At 33.0% G+C, this 27,504-nt stretch overlaps 1 protein-coding gene across 1 annotated transcript in view; it reads left to right on the top strand.

Annotated features, from left to right (window-relative positions):
• LOC126881968 (cytochrome P450 9e2-like) overlaps window positions 1–27,504 on the top strand; it is a 36,635-nt gene extending 9,131 nt beyond the window's left edge. Inside the window, exons 3-7 of the mRNA XM_050646715.1 lie at window positions 631–965; window positions 11,308–11,491; window positions 20,169–20,405; window positions 20,459–20,891; window positions 27,277–27,504. Of these exons, the coding sequence (XP_050502672.1) occupies window positions 631–965; window positions 11,308–11,491; window positions 20,169–20,405; window positions 20,459–20,891; window positions 27,277–27,469 (1,382 nt within the window). The 3' untranslated portion in view covers window positions 27,470–27,504. The remainder of the gene's footprint in view (window positions 1–630; window positions 966–11,307; window positions 11,492–20,168; window positions 20,406–20,458; window positions 20,892–27,276) is intronic.

The following is a 27,504-nucleotide window of genomic DNA, read 5'->3' as shown; positions in this document are numbered from 1 at the left end:
CAGTCATAGTCATGGCGATAAGCAGATACAACACCGCAAGTTTACATCGAAATATTCTCCAAGACATAGCTTAAATCCTCAACATAACTAAAGGAGATGATGCAAATATGACCCAGAAAAAGAAGAGGAAGACTTGTTTCTACTGTCCAAGCAAAGAAAAGCGCATGACCACCAACTATAGCAAGAAGTGCAAGAAGTCAATTTGCGGAGAACACCGAGGAGATATTTGTTTCCTATGTTCCTAAAAATACCCAAATATCTTTGTTTCATAAATTTATGTTTTTGTTTTTATACTAAAAATCTTAATTGTTTTCTATACAATGAATAAAAAATTCAAAGTAAAAAATATAGGCTTTTTTCTATGGAATAGTAAAATTTACGATAGTCCCGTATTTACGTTTGGCAAAAACGGTCCCGTATTCTAGGGTTAAGTAGGTATATTTAATTGGTATTTTTAACAACTATGGCTATACTGATACTACAAAGAGATCTGATAAAGAGGTACTGATCTATCATGTTTGCTCTTGTATCGATTTAGTCTCAATCCAAATAGTCGAACCTATATATTTATATAGGTCATAAGACTTGAAAAATAATGTATTTTTATTTATTTCAATTAATTTTGTTTAGGTCAAAGATGGAGAACAATACGACACATAATCTCCCCTTCTTTCACCTCTAATAAACTAAAAATCATGTTCGGCCTTATCACCGATAGTGCTAAGAATTTCACGGACCATTTCTTGCAGAAAAATGAAGACGTCATCGAAGTAGAACTGAAGGATGTTTTTACAAGATTCACCAACGACGTATTGACATCTACGTCGTTTGGTCTGGCCGTTGATTCTTTTAAAAATCCGAACAATCAGTTCTTGGAAATTGCTGAGAAGATGTGTAACTTTACTAGTGGGTTTGGAAATCTTATTAAGTTTAATATTATGGTGCAGTGGCCAGCTTTGTATGAGGTAAGTCAAAATTAGCTATTATTATAAAAGCGCAAATGAAGACTTTCTGCTCACCAGTCATCCCGACGCCCTGCTCACAATTATTCATCTGACACGCTTCTGGCATCTCGCCAGGACAGTCTTCCCAAAACATTCAACCACTAACTTTTTTATAGATGCATATAATAATATGATAGAACATCTTGGATGACTTAAAGGAAAATGAATATTTTTGAGATGTTTCATTATATACACACACCGGCAAAATTAGCCGAACACCTTAAAAATGGGACATGTTTGATGTTTCGAATTTCCTAAACCTGTTATCCGATTTTAGTGATTTTTTTTAGTATGTTATAGCCTTATTATTTAAGAATATCGGTGTAATAATATTGTTGCTAGACAGGTAAATCTCATTTTATACCGGGTGTAACAATCATACTGTGTTTTTTCTCAAAGTTCGGAACACCCTGTGGAATATTCTAGCTAGCCTACATCAAATATTGAAATTAAAATTCGATTATAGCCTTAGGCTTTCTTAACATTTTCTTTTTTGATTTATTTGCTTACGTTGAAAAATAAAAAAGTTATGGGCTATAACTAACTAGCCATGTTTTTCATCAATAAAACCTCATAGTAGGTGAGGAAAGTATGCTAAATTTGCAGTTACTCGAGCGTTATGGGGACCTATTGGATTGTGAAGAGTGGGTGCTAAAAGCAAAAAAAAGTTAAGTTAAGTTTTCCATAAACTGTGGGACTCTCCATATTTTAATTTAATTTTCCATTTCCACCAATCGTTTTTTCTGATTATAGCGCCATCTATCCATAATTGGAAAAAATGTTGCAAATAAAAGTTGCTTATTTTTACGTCAAGAATCCAAATCTGCAATAAAAATTGGGGCTCCTACTTAAGATTTCAAAGAAACCCCACACCCCACCTCCGTGGGGGGTCGTGTTTGGTGCCATTCGATAGATTTTTGAAAAATATTGAATACGTGTATTTTGCAGTTTTACGATCTGATGTTCATTTCGCGAAATATCATATTTAAAATTTTTAATTTACCCCCCACCACTCTCCGTGGGGTGTCGTGTTTAGTATTATTCGATTGATTCTTGAAAAATATTGAACACGTATTTTTTAGTTTTTCGATCTGACTTTTATTTCGCGAAATATTCGCTTTTTTTTGTGACACTTTGTGGCTCGCCCATTTTCTTACGCCAAATCGTCAGATTTTTGAAATATACACTATTTTGCATGTAGGTACTTAAGTTACCTTATCTTAACATGACGATTTCGAGTTTTTCTAAGAATAGATTTTTTTCGGTCCCCCCTTAATGAATTCCCCGGTGTTAAGAACCAATATATGGTATAGGTACATTTACAAGGTACAAGGTTTCTCCCCATGTGATAATTTGACGCGCTCGAGTAACTGCAAAAATCCCCGCTTGGGCTCCACTACCATCATTATCTGCTTAGTTTAATAAACAAGCATAAAGTAATTCAATAGATGTATTAAATAAATAAATTACTAAGCGATGTCACAATGACGACCTCCCGTGGATTTCAGCTGAACTAGCTTCGAGGGGAGTTTTAATGGGTGCGTTCGGACGACCATAGCGGCTGGCTGACAGCAGAAATCGGCTGAGTGGTTGCATCCAGCCGTGATAGGGAAAGCTTAGTAAATCTCTCAGCGGCTGGCTTCCAGCGGTGACGTCTGACAGCTACTGCTGGCTCAGCTGTCCAGCCGCTGTGGTCGTCCGAACGCACCCAATGTCAAACGCTGAGCGCACATGCATTTGAATCAAGTATGTAATATTCAGTATTTATTTTTGCATGTTTTTTACAAATTTTATATACAACATCGGCGAAAAATTAACATCAGATCGAAAAACTGCAAAAACACGTACCTATTTAATATTTTTGAAAAATCTATCGAATGACACCAAACACGAGCCCCCACGGAGGTGGGGTGGGGGATTTAATTTAAAATCTTAAATAGGATCCCCCAATTTTTATTGTAGATTTGGATTCTTTACTTAAAAATAAGCAACTTTTATTCGACACATTTTTTCGAATTATGGATAGATCGCGCTATAATCGAAAAAAAAACGATTGTTTCAAATGGAAAATTAAATTAAAAATTGAAAAGTCCCCCACTATACGGAAAACTTAACTTAACCTTTTTCTGGTTTTAGCACATACTCTTCACAATCCAATAGGTCCCCATAACGCTCGAGTAACTGCAAATTTAGCATACTTTCCTCCCCTACTATGAGGATTTATTGATGAAAAACATGGATAGTTGTTAACGCATATAACTTTTTTATTATCCCACATAATTAAATGAATCGAAAAGGAAAATGTTAAGAATGCCTAACTCTATAATCGAGTTTTAATTTTAATATTTTACATATGCTAGAATATTCCACAAGGTGGAATATTTTCTTTAAGAAAAAAACACAGTATGATTGGTACACCCGGTATAAAATGATTTTTACCTGTATAGCAACAATATTATCACAACGATATTCTTAAATAATAAGGCTATAACATACTAAAAGAATCACTCAAATCGGACCACTGGTATAGAAAATTCGAGACATCAAACATGTCCCATTTTTCAGGTGTTCGGCTAATTTTGCCGGTGTGTGTATTATATCAATATTGAGAATTCCGTTGAGTACTAAATAATTAAATTTTTAACGAAATCCTAAACCTTAAACACGAAACTAAAAGCAAAACTTATCTAAAAAACTATGAAAAATAAGAAGCTTATTAGAGCATATGAATAATTTTGAATTTGCCGTTAACATTACTGTTCAATCTAAAACACTTATAGTCCAGAGAAATAAGGTTTTTGTTGGGACACTTGAGCAGCCAGGTTGCAAATGGATTTTTTGGGTAGTATATTACTCTGGGCTAATTAGCAAAATTCATGGAAAAGTTATTTACCAGCAATTTTATTGCTGGAATCGAATTATAAGATCCTATATATTAATAATATAGGTATGCAAAGTCCGCAGATAGTGTGCTACTTTTTTTATAAACAAAATGGCGCCGAAAAATCGTATTTTTTTCAATTATTGCTCTATAACTCCAAAGATTTTAACTTTACAACAAAAACACCCAAATAAAAATTCACCGCAATAAAATTCTGCATAGAGTTATGTTTTTCACGATTTGCTCCGACGAAAATTTTCCTCGGAAAATGCGGGTTTTCCTAACAAAAACTCTAATTTTCAAATAAAGTTTTAGGTAAGTAATTATTAATCAATAATTAAATAACTTAGTGACATCAAAGCTTTCTTGGTGTAGATTGAAATTCCAGAAGCCTGTGAAAATTAAACGAATATTTTAGCAACAATTCAATTGTTAATTAACAATTTACGATCGCAATAATAACCAAAATAATCATTTTTAACTATTTAGAATGGGAAATAAGCCACAATATTATTAAAAAATGATTTTTATTAACGTTTCGACGCCCAAATCGGGTGCCGTTGTCAAAATACAAAATACTATTAATATAAACAAAAATGTTGTTGCTTAGTAAAAAAATTCTTCTAATAATTTATTTAATTTGACTCATTTATATCGGCAATTCAGATACATATGATACATTTTAAAGTAGAAGACTTTAAAATGATATTGCCAATATTTATGAGTTGCGTTCCTGGGACGACTTTACTGAAAGATAGTTCATTCGATTACATGAAATCAACCCCAACTCAAGAATATCCGTCACAAAAAATCATAGCATGTGAACTGTCTTTAAAAAGACAACCACATGCAACGGTGACATTAAAATTCTCGCGTTAGAGATCTCATAGTAAATCACGAGGGAAAACCAGGAAAAACCTCGTGATACTATCCCGACATCGTAAGTATTTGGTCTTACATTTAATTTACTCTCAAAATTAATACCAAATTCTGACTTTACTATAATTTTGTTTAAATTATAAATAATATCAATAATACATGGGTATATAAGTAATACTAAAATATAAAATATGTACTAACTCGACTATTGACTTACTAATTGTGGTATTTTCTTTCTATTGACTTCCTCTTTCAGTATGGGTATCCACATCCTACTGCATTCCACCGAGGAATTTGCGACACAATTGGTTTCGTTTAGCATAATTAGAGCCGCTTCTTTGATTTTTCTCTTTTTATGAGATCTCTAACGCGAGAATTTTAATGTCACCGTTGCATGTGGTTGTCTTTTTAAAGACAGATCACATGCTATGATTTTTTGTGACGGATATTCTTGAGTTGGGGTTGATTTCATGTAATCGAATGAACTATCTTTCAGTAAAGTCGTCCCAGGAACGCAACTCATAAATATTGGCAATATCATTTTAAAGTCTTCTACTTTAAAATGTATCATATGTATCTGAATTGCCGATATAAATGAGTCAAATTAAATAAATTATTAGAAGAATTTTTTTACTAAGCAACAACATTTTTGTTTATATTAATAGTATTTTGTATTTTGACAACGGCACCCGATTTGGGCGTCGAAACGTTAATAAAAATCATTTTTTAATAATATTGTGGCTTATTTCCCATTCTAAATAGTTAAAATTGTAAAAATGCCACAAGAAAATAGCTTCAGAACAACTTCAAAATAATCATGATACATTGATCAAACTTATAAAGATTATAAAGATGAGATGCTTATTTAAGATTTTATCGACAAAATATAAATTTTTCTTTTTTTTGCATAATCTTTAAATTCTGAAAAAGAAATAGTTATAATACGCTGGTCTAATTAGTAAAATACAAAGAAAGGTTATTTACCAGCAATTTTATTGCTGGAATCGAATTATAAGATCCTATATATTATTAATATAGGTATTCAAAGTCCGCAGATAGTGTGCTACTTTTTTTATAAACAAAATGGCGCCGACAAATAGTATTTTTTTCAATTATTGCTCTCTAACTCCGAAGATTTTAACTTTACACCAAAAACACCCAAATAAAAATTCACCCCAATTTAATTCTACATAGAGGCATGTTTTTCCCGATTTGCTCCGATGAAAATTTTCCTCAGAAAATGCGGGTTTTCCCAACAAAATCTCGAATTTTCAAATAAATTTTTTGGGCCAGTAATTATTTATCAATAATTATATAGCTTGGTGAAATAAAAGCTTTCTTGGTATAGATTATAAATTCAGAAGCCGGTGAAAATGAAACGAATATTTTAGCAACAATTCAATTGTTAATTAACAATTTACAGTCGCAATAACAACCAAAATAATCATGAGACATTGATCAAACTTAGAAAGATTATAAAAGTGTGATGCCTATTTAATATTTTGTCGACAAAATATAATTTTTTCATTTTTTTGCATAATCTTTAAATGTTTAAAAAAAATTGTTATAAACAAATTAACATTTCTCAGAAATTGTTTATTATATTCTAATTTTAAAAAATACTTAAAATGCGCATTTCATAGGTCTTGAAAATGAATGCTTTAAAAAAATTTTCCAACCATTTGCAAAAAAGTTATGAAACAGCAAAATAAATATACGAATTCTCCGTTGTTTATAATTTGTTTTAATTGTTTCAAAGCTTAAAAGTGAGTCTATGGTACAATATAATTACTCACAAAAAATGTCAAAAATTAGTGCAATGGTTATATTTTAATCAAAGATTAAAAATACTTTTTTTTGTAATTTTTAGCGCAAAAGTAGGCCTGATACAGAGTCGGAGCTATAATGTTCACTCGAAGCGACTGACACGCCGCATAAATTATTTATTAAAAGTGTACGTCGCGCGGTCGACCGTCGCTCCGAGTGAAAATTTTTAGCTACAGTCCTGTATTATTCTACTTTCGCGCGTGTAAATTACAAAAAAATATATTTATAATCTTTAATTAAAATATAACCATTAATCTGATAATCGATATTTTTTTGTAAATAATTAGCTTGTACTTTAAACTCACTTCTACGCTTTGAAATAATTAAAAAAAATTATAAACACCGTAATAATCGTATGTTTACTTTGCTGTTTCATAACTTTTTTGCAAATAGTTGCAAAAAAGTTTTAAAGCATTCATTTTCAAGATGTTTAAAATGCGCATTTTAGATATTTTTTAAAATTATAATATAATAAAAACTTTCTGAGAAACGTTAATTTGTTTATAACTATTTTTTTTTGAACATTTAAAGATTATGCAAAAAAATAAAAAAATTATATTTTGTCGACAAAATGTTAAATAGGCATCTCATCTTTATATGGTTTCAAAGTTTGATCAGTGTATCTTAATTATTTTGGTTATTATTGCGACCGTAACTTATTAATTAACAATTGAATTGTTGCTAAAATATTCATTTAATTTTCACCAGCTTCTGGAACTGTAATCTAAACCAAGAAGGGTTTTAAGTCACCAAATTATTTAATTATTGGTAGATAATTACTTATCTAAAACTTTATTTGAAAATTAAAGATTTTGTTGGGAAAACCCGCATTTTCCGAGGAAAATTTTCGTCGGAGCAGATCGGGAAAACATGTTTCTATGCAGAATTTAATCACGGTGAATTTTTATTTGGGTGTTTTTGTTGTAAAGTTAAAATCTTCGGAGTTATAGAGCAATAATTGAAAAAAACACGATTTTCGGGCGCCATTTTGTTTATAAAAAAAGTAGCACACTATCTGAGGACTTTGCATATCTATATTATTAATATACAGGATATTATAATTCGATTCCAGCAATAAAATTGCTGGTAAATAACTTTTCCTAAAAATGGCCTCTTCTCCGATAATCAGCCCAGACTATATACCTAATACATTATAAATACAAAAAGGCCCGTCACAGTTCGGACGAGAAACTTAGTCATTAACAAATAAGGGTCAAAAATGGCAGTTTTTCCGTTTAAATCGCTACAGGTAAAAATAGGGTAATTAAATATCTTATTTATAATATTTTTCTTTTTGTAGATGAGCCAAGGTTTAAAGTGGCACTTTTTAATTTTGGTCCTATCCTTTTTTGTTTCGGAAAGTGCAAAATAAGACTAAAATTTAAAAATAAAAAATGTGCTATAAATTTTGCGAAAATAACCTTAAGACTTTATTATTGCACAAAAAGTTGAGTCAAACATTCCATATAATGCACAAAAAATTTTAAGACGATTCGTCAATTAGTTTAAATTTTATTCAATTTGTTTATCGCAAAGAGCTTTTTTTCGCAATGTTATTGTTCAGAAAATAATAATGACATACATTGTAGCAATGCTGTGAAAATCACGTGCAAGAATAATAGTTATATTTTTAAAGTTTTGAAACAAATAATTAAAAAGTCGTTTTTATCATTCCGAAAAAAGGTTAATAAAATAGAGTCATTTTTGGCTTCTAAACAATTTGAATAACTTTGTTAATATTGACTATAGAGTAAATCTACTTTAGGACTTCAAAAGCTGGTATTTTTATACGAATTTTCAGAAAAAAACTTTTTGCCTAGGTTAATTAGGTTCAAAGTTAGCCACTTTTATTATTTAATTCGCAGTTACTTCTATATACATCAAATTCTCCTGTAACAGTATTAGTTACCATACTACTCCGAAACGGCTTGGCCGATTTTTATAACATTTTACACGTTTATCCTGTAGGACGTTGAAGAGGTTTTAATCTATTTTTTATACCCATAAGTTATAAGGGGGTTGCCCCCCTGACATTTTTTTATATTTTTTTGGGACAAAATTATCTACTTTAATTTTATATGATGTAGAATTAAAAAATACATATAACCCTTAATTTTCACTCTTCTATCACCAACCCCTATTTGTTAATAGCCATCTCTATATTTACATCTATAAAATTCTCCTGTCACAGTGTTAGTTTCCATACTCCTCCGAGACCGCTTGACCGATTTTTATGAAATTATATATGTATATTCGGTAGGTCTTATATTATATTATATTATATTATATTTGTCATATCCCTGAGTGATAAGGAGAGTTCCCCCTAACATTTTGTAATGTTAGGTGGGGTTGTGTGTACATAACGTACTCTATAATCTATAAGACTACGAGTACATACAAATTATAAAAATTATGATCAAAATCCATCAACAAGTTCCAGCGATATTAATCGCAGCATATGTTTGCAGAATCAGTTTCATTTTTTGAGTGAACGTATTTTAGTAATTCCCCTCCACCGACCTTTAAAGCTTTATTAACCACTCTGTTGAGGTTCAAAGTTTACTTAAACTTTTACACATAACCTATATATCTTCAACTTCAACATGGCTCTAGTTAGGTTGCTTAATTGTTATAAACAAAGTAGCCGTCAATTAAATAAAAAAGTGGCTAACTTTGATCATAATTAACCTAGGAGAAAAGTTTTTCTTCGAAAATTCGTATAAAAATATCAGTTCTTCAAATTATATTGCAGTTTTAGCCTACAGCCAACATTAACAAACTTATTCAAATTGTTTATAAGCCAAAAATGACTCTACTTTAGTAAAATGTTTTCTGAGTGATAAAAATGACTTTTTAATGTTTTTTTTTAAATGAGTTGAAAATGTGACTATTCTTCTTTCTGGTTGTTTTCACAGAATTGCTGTATCATTATTATTTTCTAAACAATAACATTGCGAAAAAAAAGCTCTTTGAGATAAACAAATTGAATAAAATTTAAACTAATTGACACATCGTTTCAAAATTTTGTGTGCATTGTACGGACTGTTTGACTCAACTTTTCGTCCAATATTAAAGTCCTAAATTCATTTTCGCAAAAGTTATAGCAAATTTTTTATTTTCGAAATGTTTGTTTTATTTTGCAATATCCGAAGCAACAAATAATCGGACCAAAATTCAAAAAACGCTATTTTAAACCTTGGATTATCTGCTAAAAGAAAAATATTATAAATAAGACATTTAATTACCCTATTTTTACCTGTAGCGATTTAAACGAAAAAACTCTCATTTTTGACCCTTATTTGTTAATAACTAAATTTCTCGTCCAAACTGTGACGAGTATTTTTGTATTTATAATGTATTAGGTATATAGTACCCAAAAAACCCATTTGAAACCTGGCTGCTCAAGTGTCCCGAACATGGTATATTTTTGCCTTATTTCCCTGGTGTATTAACTTTATTAATCTAACATCAAAACTTGCGCAATCTAAAACGGCAGCGTTAACGGACACCCTTCAACTTTTTGAAAAAACTCGTGATAATCTTCGAGAAATGAGAAATTCGTATTCCGAAACTTTAGAACAAGCAGCAGAAATAGCAGAATAGTGTAGTATTATATCGGAATTTAAAAATAAACGAATAAATCGTATAAAAAATTGTACGATGAGCTCATCTGCGACGAAAAAATCACTTGTAACAAAAAAAGTTTTGAAGTTAATGTTTTCAATGTAAATTTAGATATCTAGTCCGTCCGCTATAACTTTTCCCATGCGGTACGATTCATTTTCAATCAAATTAAGTCAAAACAGAAAGTGAAACATACGCCGATGTTTGTAGTATATAGTATACAGTATACAAAATGTATATACACATCGACGTTCGTTTCAATTTATGTTTTGACTTAATTTGATTGAAAATGAATCGTACCGCATGGGAAAAGTTATAGCGGACGGACTATATGTAATATTAAATAACAACTTACCAATAGGTTTGTCGGATTAAGAGACATGTAGGTATAATAGGTTTTCATGTCTATTCCCACAAAATTTATAAACACTAACTGATGAAGATTTATTAAATAAAGGCCAAATGTTCTCATTTACACATGTTTTAGTAATTATACTGTTATTAGTTGTTGCCGTCATGTTTATAATAGGAGGGCCCGCAAAAATTGTCGCGGAAGGACTCCCAATCTTCAGCTACGCCACTACAAATCCGCCTATGGAGACAATATTGTGATAATCATATGCATAATAAGTTTTTTCTCTAATCATATGTTTATAGTTTCTAAAAATTCACAAGGAAAAAGTTTTCCTGTAGTTGGCTGTATACCATGTAATACAAAAAACAATAAAATCCTTTATAAAAGGTATATATTTAAAATCCCTACAAAGGGCTACAGCAATCACTTGCTGCCATACTGTCACTATGTGAACAAGTCCAACCATAGCTCAGATGTTACCTGGGGCGTATTAACGAAATATTTCTAACATCCATGCTCAAGTTAGCATTTTTAACCGATGTTTCCTTGACGGATCACTTATAAAGGGCTATGACCCACATATTTTTGTAAAAATATACATATCTTGGTGGTGGTTAGCATGTAAATTTCACGTAAGCACTGATGATGATTGGTCAACCAATCGAAAACTATTTCTGTGATGTAGCCCTTTTTAGGGATTTTAAATATATACCTTTTATAAAGGATTTGTTTTATAGTTTCTAGGCTTACCAGTATTTGACACCACTGTTAACGACTTCTTTGAAAAGCTTGTGGAAGATACCATCCATATGCGTGAAGAGCGGGGAATAGTACGACCTGACATGATCCACTTGCTGATGGAAGCCAAGAAAGAATCTCTTAAAGAGATACATATTGATAATGGAAAATCTGAAGATGCAGGTACGGGAATGAACGGTTCATGGCCTTCTTATAGCATATAATATCAACAAATCTGCCTAGGATTTTTTTCTCTTGCACTTTTTTTTATAAATCCATGTTTTGCTGTATTATGGAATTGTATAAGATTTTTGCAGTTTTTATCATAATATATCTTCGTCTTCTCTTATTATCCTTTTTTTAAGATCCATTAATATGTACTTGACCTTCACATTTAATAGTGCTGATGGCCCAGCTTTCAAATTTTAAACTTCAACCCCTTTTACCTCTATTACGCAATTATCTCTGATATTTACAGTTTTTTTATCATGAAATATCATAGTCCTGCATTGTATTTGCCATCGGCTATAATTACCGCGCAATTGTTGTTGATTCTGTATCCCATGCTGCGATCAGTTACACGCTCTATTATTTTGTCCATTAAAATGAAGTTGGCTTATGAAAACTGTCTTCTGGTCTGATTCTTCCCGGTGTTAATGTATTCTTTAATGTTTGCGTTCCTGCTTTTACTTTTGTGTTATTTATATGAAAACTACTAGGGCGGTCCGATAAGTACTTAGCCTTTAAAAGAAAATCGAAAATTTTGGAAAGTGGCGGTTTATTTGTGAACGTACTCTCCTTTTAGCTCGATACACTTAACCCAGCGATGCTCCACCTTCTTTAACCCATCTGAAAAATACCTTTTCTCGAGGTCTGCAAAGTAGGCTTCCGTGGCCGTGATGAACTCATTATTCGACTTACATTTCTGCCCGGAGAGTAACTTTTTCAAGTTTGGAAACAAAAAGAAGTCTTCTTCTTCAGGTTCCTTCCCCTATCGGAGGTTGAAAATCATCATCGCTATTTTAATTTTATTGGCCGCACTTCTGAATAATTCTAGTGAGCTGCAACCGAACCACTCTCTCAAATTTCTTAGCCAGGATATTTTGCATCGTCCTGGGTTTCTCTTCCCTTGTATCTTCCCTTGCATAATTAACCTAAGTAATACGTACTTCTCGCCCCTCATTATATGACCCAGATATTGAATCTTTCTAATTTTAACAGTTTTTATTACTTCACATTCTTTCTTCATTCTTTGTAACACCTCTATATTAGTTACTTTTTCAGTGCACGATATTCTGTGGATTCTCCTGTAGCACCACATCTCAAAGGAGTTTAATTTTTTGATTTCAGACTGTTTTATTGTCCACGCTTCCATGCCGTATAGTAAAGTAGAAACAACGTAACAACGTAGAATTCTTGTGCGGATCTCTAGATTAAGGGTACGGTTGCAAAGTAAGTTCTTTAATTTTATGAACGTGTTTCTTACCATTTTTATTCTAGATCTGATTTCTTTTGTTTAATCTCCATCTTCGGTTAGCCACGTTCCTAAATATTTATATGTTGTTACTCTTTCGATTGTTGTAGATATTATTGATGATCAGGTTATCTACATTTTGTGGTTTTTTTGAGACTATCATTGATTTCGTTTTCTTGAGATTTATTTGCAGTCCGTGCCTTTCACATGCATTGTATACGTGTTGTATTATGTACTGTAAATCTTCCATGTCACTTGCGAATATGACCGTATCGTCCGCATATCTAATATTATTAATGCTACTTCCGTTGACCAAAATACCTTCCACAATATCCAATAAAGCTTCTTGAAATATCACTTCACTGTAGACGTTGAATAAGAGTGGTGAAAGTATGCACCCTTGTCGAACTCCTCTAAGTATACTTACTTCCTCTGTCAGTTCTCATTCGACTCCTACTCTTGCTCTCTGATTTTGATACAGATTCGATATAATTTGTAGATCTCTACTGTCTATGCTTTTGAAACTAGGTAACGTAGGTAAGGAAGAGGATTTTCTTCCATTTTAGTATCTTTATTTTGGGTCGCTCACGTTTTCTCAACTGTCATCAATACGACTAACTTCACGTGTAACTTTAATACGAGAATTATAAAAAAAATATGCATCGAAATCCAGATTCCGTAATTTTTTGAGCGTTATAAAGTGAGTACAAAGACATACATATTTCTTTTTTTTTGTAATTACAGCTTCAATTTACCGTACACTTCTAGTAGACTCTGCCGATAAGGTAGAGTCGTATTGAGAAAACCTGGCGTGCCCCTTTATTTTAACGCCTTTGTGGCATCGGCACAGATTTTTTAAGAGTTTCTGCGAAATAAATATGAGGACTGATTCTTTGCGCTGCCTCTGACCCATTTATAAGTCAACACATGTATCTTAGTTCATTTACTCACGGTTTTTGCTCTAAATTTAAAAAAACCGCTTGGATTGACATGGAATTTGGCATAAATACACATGGCTAACATATCACAGAAAAAAGTGATATTATGCCGATGTGTGCTTTTACCCTGGTGGTAAGTTTCACCCCTTCTCGGGGGTGAAACAATATACGTTCAAAATAATTCCGGAAATAGATAAACTGACTAATTCTATGAAACTTTTGTTCTATAGCGTTTTTTCACTAAGTTATTACTTTTCGAGTTATTTGCGAGTGAATATGTTCATTTTTCAATAAAAAAAAACAAGTTTTTAGATTGTCTTTCGCAAATAACTTAAAAAGTATAAATTTTACACTTATTATTAGTGACTCATTCAAACCCTTTCAACTACAGCCTTTTCAAAAATAAGCACTTTAAACCGATGAAACTTACAGATCATTTAAAAAAATCCGTACACGAGTAAAGCAACTTGTGAAGTGGTAACGATTAATTTCATTTGGGATTCTAATTTGGGAGTGATTTTCACGAATTTTTTACCAAAAAAAAAGACACCAAATTTATTTTGAGCGTAACTTGCTTACTTTTAATGTATAAACTTAAAATAAAATGAAGCTTTTTCTAAACGCCTTAAAAAAAGTGCTCCAGTTTTTGGTTTTTTGACGTTGAAATATTCGATTTGGAATTAGGCAAGTATGAACCTATTTTTCATTAGCTACAACTCTTCTTTTACTGGGTCTAGAGATCTCATGCATACATTACTTTTTTTCACAATGGTATGAGCTTTATTTTTGCTAAGAATGTTTTTTCGATAAAATAATTACTTTTTGAGTTATTTGCCAAAAACCGTCTAAAAACATGTTTTTTTTTGTTGAAAAATGAACATAAATATTTACTCGCAAATAGCTCGAAATTTAACTTAATCAAAAAACGCTATACAACAAAAGTTGCTTAAAATTAGTCAGTTATATCAATTTCCGGACTTATTTTGAACGTATATTTTTTCACCCCCGAGTAGGGGTGAAACTCACCCCCAGAGCAAAGGCACGCATCGGCATAATATCACTTTTTTTCTTTAATATGTTAGTTATGTGTATGCCAAATTCCATGTAAATCCAAGCGGTTTTTTAAAATTCAGTCAGTGAAGGAACTATCTTTACATTATATTGTAACCTGTTATGTATAGACTCAAGCTACCAAATTACAAGTTTAAAGCTGTTAAAGCGTGCCTACAATAAAGGCCTGAGTTCCAGAGAGTCAGATCTTAATCTCAAAATGAACTGTGTCGAGCAACGAGCGGTGATTAATTACTTGGATTTAAAAGAGTTGATCCTAAGCTCCACGGGCGACAAATTTACGCTAGCAGTAGCCGTAAAACGAACTTAAGGTTCCGCGGAACGGAAGAGGAATAGCCGAACTGAACCGACTACGCACAAATCCTGTAGTCGGTTCAGTTCGGCTATTCCTATTCCGTTCCGCGGAACTTTAAGTTCGTTTTACGGCTACTGCTAGCGTCAATTTCTCGCCCGTGGAGCCTTAGCCTAACGGTTTGGCCACACGGGCGATTTCTTATTCACCTAAAATTGGTGGAGGAGGTAGTCAAACCAATAGGCGCCGTAAATTATCGCGCCGTAAAAAATCGCCCGTGTGGCCAAAGCGTAAGGCTACGGCCAGACAAGCAACAATTTACAGCGCTGTAAGAGCAGTAAAATGAAGCTCAAAAAAGGGTCCCACGGTGAGTGTAGTGGATGTCCAGGCTGAGCTGTAAAATATCGCGCAGTAACATAGCAACATAGGATAGGACCCATTTTCGCACTTCATTTTACTGCTCTTAGGCTACGGACAGAACAGCAATAATTTACGGCGCTGTAAGGCATTGGCCACACTGGTGATTTTTTACGGCACGATAATTTACGGCACCCATTGGTTTGACTACCTCCTCCACCAATTTTAGATGAAATTTCATCTAAAATTGATCTCCACCAATTTTAGATGAAATTTCATCTAAAATTGGTGGAGGAGGTAGTCAAACCAATGGGCGCCGTAAATTATCGTGCCGTAAAAAATCGCTCGTGTTGCCAAAGCGTAAAGGCCGAGTCTCACCATCAAATAATTTGATCAAACAGTTTGAGCAAACTCCGGAAGTACGTCAAAGTGACGTCACAATTGCAGTTTTTTTGAAATTCTAAAAATCTGTGCTCTCACTATCAGTCTAGTTTGATCAAATTCTTTGTATTGAGTTGTCTAACTTGTTTGTACTTTATTTAAAATTAAAATTTTTCATTATTATCCACAATGAACACTCAGGATGTGACGTCACTAACTATCACTTTGTGTCACTAACTGTCAAGTTTGATCAAATTATTTGATGGTGGGACGCGGCCTTAACTTGTTTGTACTTTATTTAAAATTAAAATTTTTCATTATTATCCACAATGAACACTCAGGATGTGACGTCACTAACTGTCACTTTCAGTTTGCTCAAACCAGTTTGATCAAATTATTTGATGGTGGGACGCGGCCTTAAGAGCAGTGAGTGCAGTAAAATGAAGCGGCGGTAGCTGCAGTAAAAAGCATGGCCAGACGGGGATGTAAATTACGGCGTGTCGCGTGATGTAAATACAACGTGTTGGTCGTTGTTGTGGCTAGATGAGCTACAAATTTGGACCCAGGTCCATTCGTTTGCGACACGACGCCTAAGATGGGCCCGTTCGATGTTACTGCGCGATATTTTACAGCTCAGTCTGGCCATCCACTAAACTCACCGTGGGACCCACTTTCGCGCTTCACTTTACTGCTCTTACGGCGCCGTTTGTCTGGCCGTAGCCTTACAGCGCTGTAAATTATAGGTCTTGTCTGGCCGTAGCCTAACGTATGAATATGAATGATATAGTGGTACGCAGACGGATATGCACATATATAGAGACTAGAATCGCTCCAGAAAGCTTCAAATTAGTTTAGTATAGTCGGTTCGCTAAACTCAGACACAACTGGCTAATTTTAGCAATACAAGTAATTTTGCCAGTTTGGTAAAATTGGCAAAAAATAATTACTAAATAGTTAATAACTACTAAATAGTTAGTAATTTTGCCAATTTTGACAAAATTGGCAAAAAACAAAAAAATTACCAACTAAAATCACTAGCCAGTTGTGTCTGAGTTTAGCGAATCGACTATATCCACCATATTCTCCAAATTTAGCCGCTAGCGATTACCACCTGTTTACAAAACTTAAAGAAGACTTGCTTGGTATACGATTTTCTTTAAATAATAGGATGAGCGGTATAGCAGTGTCTTACAACTTTTCTTTCGAGAAATATTACAGATATTAGAACATAGATGGAAAATGTGTCAACCTCAACAGATACTATATCGAAAAATAAGTGAAAATATACGCAAACCGTTAGGTTTCCTCTAGAAAACATACTGCTGGTCTGCAAAGCCATTTTAAAATCTATTTTCACTTTATGGTATCTAGCTTTGGGAAGCCACTTCTAAGAGCAATATTAAATATAATACAGAGGTTCTAAGACAACACAATAAGGATGATTCTTATACTCTGTAGCATGTCCCAATAAGATATAGCAATCTTGTCATTAAAAGAAATGATAAGTGGATATAATGTAAGATATTACGTGACACTATCTGTGCATCCTAACGAGTTAGCTTAACGATTATTTGAAGTTGCACATGATAAAAGAAGAGCACAATAATTTGTATTGTATATAGTTGAACATCTCAGCAATAGCTCTACTATAGAGCAGAGTGCGCAATGGCGCACGGTCTTCAACCGTGCTCATTACCCTTATTCGGTGTCGGAAAGTTTGGTCGAGAACACTTCGTCGACGGAAAATTAGTCGACAACATTTGGTCGACAAACAGTTGGTCGAATGCACAATTCATAGAATGTACAATTCGTCGACGAACATTTGATCGAATGGATTTTTCGTCGACAAAGACCCAAAGAGAATAATGGTGACAAATGAAGGATTATTGATTTTTATTTTTTTTTCAAGATTTTGTTTAAATTTTCTGCTGTATTCTAAAATGTTGATAAGTATCAATTGTCCGGAAATGATCCGTTCGCAAGTGCGCCGACACCAAAAAGAAGAACGGTACAACACCACTAATTATTAAAATATCGGTTTAATTTGCTGTCTACTCTCCCACCGCAGCCAATTTTTTCATTAAATTTAAAAATAATTAAGATTTAGAAAAAAAAATTAACAAAACCCCAAAAAATAAATAAATTCAGATATGTATAATACAATATTCCAGTTAACAAAATAAAAACCAATAATCCGTCGTTTGTCACCATTAATCCCTTTATCCTAAAGATAAATAACAGTTTGTCGACGAAAAATCCATTTGAACAAATGTTCGTCGGCGAATTATTGTACCGGGTGTCCCAATAAGAATGGCTCTCGGCCATATCTCAGGAACCGTTTATAGTAGAGCTTTGAAATAAAAAATTTTATAACAAAAGTTGCCTCAGGAAAAGCCTGGAAATTATTTTCATAATTGTGGGTCCACCGCTAGAGGGCGTAATTGAATATCAAAAATAAAAAAATCTAAATTTTACAAAATTGTCATAATGAAGGGGCACTGGAAATCCGATTATTGTATTCTTCATCAAATTCTGCGCATATTTGATTTAACAAGTTTAACTCTACCTTTGCAAATAAGAGGTGGGGGTGAGTGGGAACCTTCTTATGAAAAAATGGCTGTAAGTCCGGTTCTGCTAAATAAAATTTTGAAAACTAGGTCTTGTTGAAGACAGATCTTTTTCTTCAATGTAAGTGTGATAATTTTGAACCATCCTAATAAGTAATAAACCAGCTGGGAGGCGTTATTTAATTTTTTTCAGAAATCTAGTTTTCTTTGGAAAATATTAAATACAAGTATGCATTTTTAATCATACTTTATAAAATTAGATTAAATTAGCAATAGAATAGCGAAAACCGCATGTCGATACCTTTTTTCTATCTCAAGATATCTCGAGAAAGGTGTAAATTTTATACATAACTGTTACTATCACCGGTAAACTAAGTTAATGAAAAGTAGTGTGCTGTGGAAAAAAACAAAATAACATTTTCCAGATGTCAACGTATAAAAATATAATTAATTAAAACAACAATATAAAGAGAAACAATACTATTAAAATTAAATATAACACAGAACAAAAAGAACTACTTAGTGACGACCTAAATATTCAAATTGTTGCCCACCATACACTACTCTAGAATACATTATCCAGAGAATACTAAACGCCATTCAAAGCATATCGAGAGCAGAAATTGAGACTGCTGTTCAATCTACTCTTGAAAGAGTAAATGTTTGCAACGAAAATGATGGGCAAAAATTTGAACGTTTATGTGATCACTAAATAGTTGTTTTTATTTCTTTGTAATAGGGCTTTTCAACGCTTCTCATTTGTTTCGAGCCTTTGTCATATGCCGTATAATCCGTGTATAATATTAATATACGAGATATGAACGAGGCCCGAAACAAATGAGAAGCGTTGAAAAGACCTAATATACGTTGATAGCTGGAAAACTTTCTTTGTTGTTTCCATAGCACACTACTTTTAATGAATTATTTCGTTTACCGGTGACAGTAACAGTTATGTTTTTAAATTTACACGTTTTGTAAGATATCTTGAGATAGAAAAAAGGTATCAACATATGGTTTTCGCTATTCTGTTGCTAATTTTGTCTAATTTTGTAATATGGTAATAAAAATGCATGTTTGTATTTAATATTTTCCAAGGAACACTAGATTTCTGAAAAAAATTAAATAACGCCTTCTAGCTGGCATATTACTCAGTAAGTTGGTTCGAAATCATAACTTTTACATTGACGAAAAAGATCTGTCTTCAACAAGACCAAGTTTGCAAAATTTGATTAAGCAGAACCGGACTCACAGCCAGTTTTTCATAACAAGGTTCCCACTCACCCCCACCTCTTATTTCCAAAGGTAGACCTAAACTTGTCAAATCAAATATGCGTAGAATTTTATGAAAAATACAATGATCGGATTTCCAGTGCCCCTTCATTAGGAAAATTTTGTAAAATTTAGATTTTTTAATTTTTGATATTCAATTACGCCCTCTAGCGGTGGTCCCACAATTATGAAAATAATTTCCAGGCTTTTCCTGAGGCAACTTTTGTTATAAAAATTTTTATTTCAAAGCTCTACTATAAAGGGTTCCTGAGATATGGCCGAGAGCCATTCTTATTGGGACACCCGGTACATTCGATGAATTGTGCATTCGACCAACTGTTTGTCGACCAAATGTTGTCGACTAATTTTCCGTCGACGAAGTGTTGTCGACCAACTTTCTTAGACCCGACAATATATATTTCCTATTTTTTATTGTTAAGTTGGTCAGGGGTCGAGTAAAGGGATTATCTACCATATACTTACTTTATTGAATTGTTCTTTGTTCTTTCAGATAACAAAAGAATCCAACTAACGAATAAAGATATCGCAGCCCAAGCTTTCTTCTTCTATCTGGCAGGATTCGACAATGTAGCTACTCTCTTATGTTTTTGCTGCTACGAAATTGTTGTAAATCCCGAAATACAAGATAGACTAAGGGCAGAAGTACAGGAAAGCTTCGACAAGTGTGGAGGAGCAGTCACATATGACACGATCAATGAGTTAAAATACTTTGGCATGGTTCTAAAAGGCAAGTTTATCATTAATAAGCTTGTGCTGGTTGTTAACATTTTTTTATTATAGAAACTCTTAGAAAATGGCCTCCAGTCTTTGCAGCGGACAGAGTGTGCACCAAGTCATTCACAATTCAACCGAAAGTGCCAGATGAGCAACCAGTATACTTAAAAGAGGGCTCAATCTTCTGGTTGCCCATTTACGCTCTTCATTATGATCCTTCGTACTTTCCAGATCCAGAGACGTTTGACCCAGAACGATTTAATCCAGAAAACAAGCAAAACATCAAGGCTGGCACATTTCTAGCGTTTGGATCTGGCCCTAGAAGTTGCATAGGGTATAGGCTGGCGTTCTTGGAAGTGAAGACATTTCTCTTCCATCTTTTATACCATTTTGAAATAGTTAAGACGCAGAAAAGTCAAATACCGATCAAACTCAAGCCTACTTCTCCTAATCTTTGCCCGAGTGATGGGTTTTGGTTCGCTTTTAGGAAAATTCGGAGGTAGTTAACAGCACAATCATTTTTCGTCTTTCTAAATATTTCAGTTCCTTTATACATTTATTTTGTTCTTTATGTACTTTTTTCTTCCTCTGTCCATGTTTAAAGGGTTCTTGTGTGGTCTTTTTTTATTCCTTTCAGAGTTTATCACTCTCCACATTTCGACCTTCTTTTTGTGCAGACATAACTCAGTCTGTTTTTCAATGTGCTTTTAGTAAGTTGTCGTTCCATCGTTTTCGTGGTCTTCCCACTCTATTTGTTGGATCGTCCCATTCTACATTTCTATTTCTTCCTTGATGTTCTCCACCTTGTTACTGTCCCACAGTATCTTACCATAGAATTTTCTAAGGGTTTTCGTCTCTGCTGTTTCTAGTAATCTTGTTGTCCTCTGTATGTCCTCATGACTGTTCTGTAAATTCCGCCTTTTTGCTTTCCTGATATTTTTATTTCTCCATATTGTTTCATTCATGCAACCTGTGGCTCTGTGTGCTCTATTTACTTGATCTTCGATTTCTGTTTCGAACTTAACGGAGCTAGATAGTGTGATGCATAGATATTTAAACCCCATCACTTGTTCTATATATACAGGGTGTCCAGAAACTCTACCGACAAACGAAAACGGGAGATTCCTCAGATAATTTTAAGACAATTTAACCAAATTCACCTAGTCCGATAATGCTTCCTAAGGGGGCTAGAGCTCTTTGAAGATGGCGTCTTTTAATTAGTTTTTCTTAAATACCTCCAGAACGTTTCTAGTTAGAAAAACGAAAATTGGTATACATATTTATATATTTATATATATATCCTATATATATATATATATATATATATATATATATATATATATATATATATATATATATATATATATATAACCCTCCAGCTCTAATTCACATCTTAGTAGATGTTGTAACTATTAATTTTTCTTGTGGGGAAATAAACATGTTAATTTTTTTGGCGGTAAATTGGTGCAGCATACGTTGTGAATCATCTTCACTTTGAGAGATCAGTATTGCGTCGACTGCATAGCAGATTATTTTAAGTTGTTTTTCTCCCATTTGGTATCCGTTTTTAGTTCTTAAGTTGGATTTATAGTTTGACGTAGCGTAGACGTAGACGCAACGGAGACGGAAGAAACGGACTGGAGACGTAAGAAAATAATATGCCAATTTATAAATCGACGTAGCGGAATTTTTGCGCATGAGTAGAAAGAGTAAACAATGACTTAATTCTAATTCAACAACATAGCCTATAAATTATACGAACAGTAAACAAACTTTGTGTTTATTTATTTATACTTATACTATTATTTATTATAATATTTATCTGTTTTGTGTGTTACATGGATTAGGAAATAAACAAAGGTATGCTCCATGCTCCTTAGTGCCGCATGCCGTGGGATTTCCAACTATTTTGTTTCATTTCCTGGTCTTTAAAATGTTTATTGGATTTACCTATCGTATAATATGTGTGGATAACCCCGAATTAGGCTAATAAACATCTCATATTTATCTGAAATATTAAAATGACTCTATGATATATTTTTATTAAATGAATAACTTAACATCCACTGTATTAACAAATAATTAACAAAATTCGAATATGTTGATAAACAACTTCTTTACAAAATTGATGAGGGCGTGTCCACTTTGGATGACAGAACAAAATTTTTCATTTTGATTGGCCAGACGTAAGAAACGCACTGTAAAAGATGAACGTTGGTGAACTCTTCCGTTCCGTTACGTTTCTCTTACGTTCCGTCAGGCGCTTGCGTTCATTTATAAACACGAGTACACAAAATTCGGTGTTGATCTTTTCCAGTGCGTCTCCGTTGCGTCTACGTCTACGCTACGTCAAACTATAAATCCAACTTTACTTTTTATATTATTCCATTTTTTATATTATTTAATCCACCTGTCTTATCCTATTGCCAGCTTTAATTGAGTAAGTTAATTCTTCTTCTACTTTTATTGTGTTGTTCTGGTAGATATTTTTGATAGTTTTGATTATTCCTAGAGGTATCTCTCTTGCGTACAATAAGTGGATAACGTCCTTTAATTTGACCCTGTCAAATGCCTTCTTAAGGTCCAAGAAACATAATAAAGCCGGTTTGTTGTATTCTAATGATTTCTCTTGCACTTGCCCTATTATAAATTTAGCGACGGTGCATGATTTCCCGGCCTAAAACCTTGTTGTTCTTCTAGTGTGATTTCATTCAGTTTGTTATCATTTTGGTTTTAAATTTAGTGACGTGTTTAATAAATTAATTCCTCTCTAATTTTTCGGGTCCGATTTACCTACCTTTTTGTAGATAGGTATTAGGATGCTAGATATCCATTGTTGTGGTATTCTGTTTTGTTCTATTATTTTTTGGATTGTTGTTTGATCAGATCTGGTCCTCCGTACGTTATGAGTTCATTTGGTATTATGTATTCTTCTGTTGATTTTCTATTTTTTAATTTCCTTAATGCTTCCTTCATCTCATCTCTTCTTCCTCATGTTTATTTCTTCGCTTGTCGTCACTGCTGGTGTTGGTGGTTAATTATCGTCACCTTTAGGAAATAGGGATCGAAAGTAGTCTGCCCATGTTTCCTTCTGAATGTGCTTCGTTTTTAGTAGTTCTTTATATCTTCTCTTTGTCCTCTGATTATTATTTTTGTTTTCCATCTGTTTGAGAAGCCTTGCCAGTGTCAACCCCGTACAATAAAATTCATCAAATATTACTTAGTTTTAGTTTGTTAATTTTGTTAAGAGGTTTTTTCTATTTAGTAAAACTCCTATTTGGAACATTTTATTAAGAAAGAAAAACATATGTCATATAAATTTCTGTATATAATAGGGATGTTCACTAATTTTTAAATATAGTTAAATTCAATAGATTACAAGGTATATAAAAACGTAACAATCATAAAACTGTTTAAAAATATATATTTTTTAAGATAAATGAGTTCATAATGTTGATTTTCTTGGAGGCTAGAAAAACGGTACCCTGCAGCGAGGCTACGGTCTGTGACGTCAGCAGTCGTAACGTCTTTGATCGACGACTAGTTTTGTATACTTATTTACTCAGTGTATTTGAATGTGCGCAGTTTTTTACGTATTTAATTATTAAAAATAAAGCCAAATAAGTGGTGTTTTGTTCCTAGGTGTGTAAATACATCAAAAAACAGTTCTGACAAGATTTTTATGACCGTTCCAGCCAATTTAAAACAGAAAAAGAAATGGTTTGTTGCAGCTAGAACTTAAAAATAACCAACTTAAAGAACTAACTTAATAAAATAAACATTATAGAAGTTTTCCAGAGACTTTCGGCCCTTGGTAATAATGTAATTGTTCTTTCTGCATTTACATTTTTCAAAAATACTTATTAGTTTTCTCAGGATTCGAAAAAAATGAATGAATTTAAATAGCATTGGACCAAGATTTTGCACCTACCCCCTTAAAGAGTAAATGAAAAAGTTTCGGGACCTCAAATTTGTATTCCTTAAACTGGGATATTCCTAAAAACGGAATTCTAATAATACATACAGTAAAAGTAAACCTTGAAATAACTACATGTGGATGTAGGTATGACTTTATATTATATTAAAATCATTAATAATTTAGTGAAAAGATTGGTTGAAATGAAAATGTATAATACCCAAGTTCAAAAATATTTTTTACCTTGGAACAGTTGTCAACTCGAAATACGAAACAACCGAAATAAGATCTAGAGTTGAAAAGGACATAGCAACATTTAACAACATGCATGAGAAATATTTTCACCCATTGCGACATAATATCTCTCCCACTAAAAATGCGGCTGCTAAAACGTTATTATTTCCGGTCTTGCTATATGGCGCAGAGGCCTGGACAATAATGGAAACATTAATGAAAAAGCTAGAGGCATTCGAGATGTGGGTGTACCCACGTATCCTCAAAATATCCTGGGCGACCCACACCAACGTACAGGTATTGCGTCGAATGGGAAAACAAAAAGAAATCTCTTTTACAAGTAAGAAACGAAATCTTAAATATTTCGGTCATATCATGAGGCATGATAAATATCGTATACTCCAACTGATAACGCAAGGTAAAATAGAGAGCAAACGCGGACCCGGAAGAAAAGACACTCATGACTTAAAAACTTACGCCAATGATTTGGACAAAAATCGATCGAGTTATTCAGAAACGCTTCAAATGAAATTAAAATTGCCATGATGATAGCCAACGTCCACAACGGACAAGGCACATGAAGAAGAATAAAAATATTTTTAATACACCTAACCAAGGTAAAGTAATAACCAGCCAATGTATGTATACAATATGCATGCGTACAATGCATGCATACAACTTTCTCTATTTTTTTTGTGGAGTATTAAGCATTTATTTTTTTAGCTTAAAGAAGACATGGAAAATTATATGGAATATACACTCAGTAAAGCTGTGGTAGATTTATTTTTTTACAAGATGCCAATAAATCATACACCATTGTTAGATCTACACTACAGTCGGTAGTTTATATGAATCGGCTTTCTGAAAACCTTCTTCCATTTTATTTGTTTATTTTAACGTCAAACAGGTAAACAGTAACACTATCAGAATGGCGCGCGCTTGGGGTATGCAACTAGTGACGTCAGGCCAATAGAGAAGCGTTCTTGAAATTTAAAATAATGCTAGATTTCTAATAAAGATTTTTTATAGAAAGGCTTTTTCAATTTTGTTGAAATTTTGGACAATTATTCCTAGGGTGTTTCTTAATCGTTTTACATGTTTGAAATGACTTTTTAATTTTTTGTGAACATCCCTATTGTCATTATACACAAAATAAAAATAACATACATACAAATTCTTTGGTGAGATTATACAAATATGACCAAAATTTCGTTACATCCATATGTTTTTTTAGTAGACAATTATTCCTAATCAATTCCCTCATACAGTTTTATACCAGGTGTCCACTTATATCTTCCCCCATTTTAACTGCCTATAACTTCTAAACGGTTCAAGATAGAAATATGCGGTTTTCGCTGAAATCGAAATCTTGAAATCTTGAATAACAGAATACAAATAATGAAGTTATAAATTGTCAAACTTAATCAAAAATTTTGGGTGGCGGACTTTCGCTGAAATTCGCTAATCTAAAAATGTAGAAATAATATTAATTTTAATATTTTAATATACTATACACTCACCGGCACAAAATGCCGCCACCCAAAATTTTTTATCAAGTTTGATAATTTATAACTTTATTATTTGTACTCCGATTTTCAAGATTCTTGCATCAGTTTGTAGGTATTGTCGAAGCGAAGATCGGTGGAATATGCGCATTTTATCAATGAAATTCGATATTTTTAAGATATTTCAGAAGCCGCTATAGATAAAATGTTTTAACGACCTATTAATCATTCATAATTACTCGACGGATATTAGTACAGTTAAAATAATTAAGACGATAACCGGACAACATTGATTTAGTGAGTAAAATTTAGTTTTTTTTATTTTAATGACAAAAAAAGCAAGCCCATTAGCAGAACCCAATTAAAAATTATTTTGCACATCATATTTGAAACATAATTTGGTTGAAAAATCTCATTTTTGTTGGCAAAAAAAATATATTAATTTGTTTGGACTAAATTAACGTTGTGCTTATCTTAAAAAGGATATGTTAGTATCAACATTCGCACAGTGTTGCCAAACTGAATTTTGTTATTTTGGGTGTAAATTTTTTCCACGGATCTCCGAGGGTACTATACGTGTATTGATGTCGTTTGTTATTATTCTGGTAACAAAAATATTTTGTGTTTAGATGGAATTATACGGGTTTGAATTGAAGCGTTGTATTTTCTTCTAAGTTTTAAAAAATTCTGTGTAATAATTCGAGGGCTGATTTTGTTTCATACTCCTTTTGTAATATCCTGCAGGTATTCCTAAGATTTTGTTTTTTGAATTATCCGAATATCTCTTTTCTTGTAAGAGCTGTACAATTTTTTGTAAATAAAAACACTGATTGACTCATAAGCATCAATACCTTAAATAGAGGTTGGATTGATAAGATTAGAACAGCCCGCATGCAGCCCAGATCTCAATCCTATTGAGCATTAATAGGATGAATTAAAAATAGTTCTTCGCTGTCATTATAGGCCTCCAGAAAATTTGGTACAGTTATGACCCTGGTAGAGGAATATCGGGCTATTCCCCAGCCAAGAATAACAGCTCTTTAATAAAGAGTCTTTATTCGATGCCAAACATAGTGTGAGCAGTTGTTGCTGCGAGAGGTGGACATATCCGCTATTGAATTGTTTTGTTTTGTTGTTAATATTGTTTTGTGTTGTTAATTTTAGTGCGTTTGATATTTTTAATTAAATAAACCTTCAAAGCCGTGTTTTTATTTACATCTTTTGTATAGGATGAACAAAACCCCAAAGAGGAAACTACATCAACCTATTTTCTGGAGCCGTACTTTTTGTAGAGAAAACGGCCAAACCCTGCAAGGAATGGCGAGACGAATTATCTGGGCCTTACTGCCGCTACAAGATTTTGAGCAACCGCGTTACTTGTCTGGAAGTGTCAGCAATCGCAGGCGATCCGCAAAAAATTGACCAGCCGTGCTTTACACAACACGTGTATACACTAA

Source organism: Diabrotica virgifera, chromosome 3 (assembly GCF_917563875.1).
Source record: "Diabrotica virgifera virgifera chromosome 3, PGI_DIABVI_V3a".
Taxonomy (NCBI): Eukaryota; Metazoa; Arthropoda; class Insecta; order Coleoptera; family Chrysomelidae; genus Diabrotica; species Diabrotica virgifera.
The sequence above is the reverse complement of the archived record's forward strand: the minus strand, read 5'-3'. Positions and strand labels throughout refer to the sequence as shown.